Raw genomic sequence first — 1,838 nt, 5'->3', positions numbered from 1 at the left:
TTTTTTTTTTTGTAAGAAAACTTGGGAATTTTCATTCATGGATTTGGTGATGGAATAAAAGGTGAAATGCTGAAGTTGTTGTGACTGCAAATTGGGAGAACTTGCAAGATTATTATTTGGAGCAGAGGAGTGGAATTGAAAGTGATCTTGATTAACTACAACAAAGAGCTCAAGATCAACGAAGTGAAATTCAATAAAAGGAAATGTAATGTGCAAAACAAAAAATATGATAAAATTTTAAGTACAGAAGGGAAAGAAAATGGTGAAAGTGCTGGGATTTGTTAAAGGTTCTTAGTTTGGACCTGTGGAAAAAACCAACCCAGTGTCATTCTGGTATGTAATATGTAATGTCAACTTAATTCTTGTCCTCCTCAGGAACATCATCACTGAAATAGCACATTTTGATAGAGACCAAGCCTTAGGTGAAAGTGCTTGACTGAGAATTCATTCTTAACCTGGTCTTGGGAAGATTAATTCATAAGGAATTGCAAGGAAAAAAAAGGCAGGAAAGCAAAAAAAAGTCTTTATGTGAGGATGGCTGCTAACGGGCAACTTTAGAATAGGATGACTTCTGTGCATGCAGGCGTAGACAGTAGACACTCATGACAGAAAAGGAGAGAGTCCTTGAGGGTATTTATCTAAAGCACATTTCTCTCTGAAGAAGTAAGGCCTGGCCATCTCAGTTCTTGTCAAAGAAGGATAAGGCTGAGAGTATAGACTACTTTCTGAAATTAGAAGGCTGCTACTGTGCAATCCATACATTTGGAGCCTAGGATATACTTTGTAAGGAGAGCCTTTCCAGAAAGCTACCAGGGAGGGAATCCAAGATGTTTTAGAATGTTTTGGTTTTGGTGTTTTTTCAGGTCCTTTTAAAAGAGGAACAGTACTTTGCTCCTATTTTGAAATACATCTTTTTGTTTTGGATGAGAACTTCTAAATATCCTTGGCCTCCAACATAGTTTGATCTTTAACCTTTTTTTTAGGAATCTTTACTAACATTCACTGGTTGTACCTTGAACCCAGTTTGCACATGGTTCTTTTCTGTACTGTGCCGCTTCTTTGGACAGGGTGAAATGACAGCAACATCAGAATGACTAGATGGACAGATCTGGATAGATACATGTATAAGTTCATGTGTCCAGAATATATGCAAACAAGAATAAATACTATAGACTTTATACTTGCCTCCTTGCATTTTTTAATTTGTATGTGTGTGAGAGTGTAACACAAATTGCAGAATGTGCATCAGAATTTTAAGGAAGTGCATCTTTGTGAAAAAAGCATGTCAGTGCTTGTGTGTTGGATTTAATGTGCTACTTCCCTTTGTGTTTTTAAGCCCAACACTTACTAATGATAACTTGATTTTGGTGGTGAAAAATGTAAAGCATAGTGATGATAAATTGTGAGAAAATTTGCTTCTTCCTTTTTGTTACAGGCACTATGATGCTAGAACTCCAGGAAAGGGTAACTGAGCTGGAAAACTGGAATGATGGCAAAGGCCTTATCATCTATGGTGCAGGAAACACCTTTTGCTCAGGATCTGATCTGAATGCTGTCAAGGCAATATCCAACTCCCAGGCAAGTAGTGATGCAAATTAAGTTTTTGAAGAAAAATCTGCCATCTTATAATCTGATATCCCCTTCAGACAGAAGTGTTGCACTATGCTCCTGTTCCAATTTTACATGCAAGTCACAGAACAAAGCTTTTAATGGTTTGAAAAATGCTGGCAGACCCTTTAAGCCATGGCTTAAGTGATACTATAATTGATTACTAACACTGAATTCTTACATTACGTATTCTTTTTAACCTTTTATTTAAAAAATGTAATTTCATTTTT

General features: G+C 36.3%; 1 protein-coding gene across 1 annotated transcript; it reads left to right on the top strand.

Moving 5' to 3' along the window:
• Window positions 1–1,440: 1,440 nt before the first annotated feature.
• Window positions 1,441–1,578, top strand: LOC104396099 (ethylmalonyl-CoA decarboxylase-like; the record flags this gene model as incomplete). The annotated part of the gene is made up of 1 exon (XM_010005886.1): window positions 1,441–1,578. A coding segment is annotated over exon 1 (138 nt), but the record flags the coding sequence as incomplete, so codon positions are not given.
• Between the last annotated feature and the right edge of the window lie 260 nt (window positions 1,579–1,838).

Source organism: Chaetura pelagica, unplaced genomic scaffold (assembly GCF_000747805.2).
Source record: "Chaetura pelagica isolate M959 unplaced genomic scaffold, ChaPel_1.0 C11581132, whole genome shotgun sequence".
NCBI classification, from domain to species: Eukaryota; Metazoa; Chordata; class Aves; order Apodiformes; family Apodidae; genus Chaetura; species Chaetura pelagica.
This window is presented reverse-complemented; position numbering and strand designations above follow the sequence as displayed.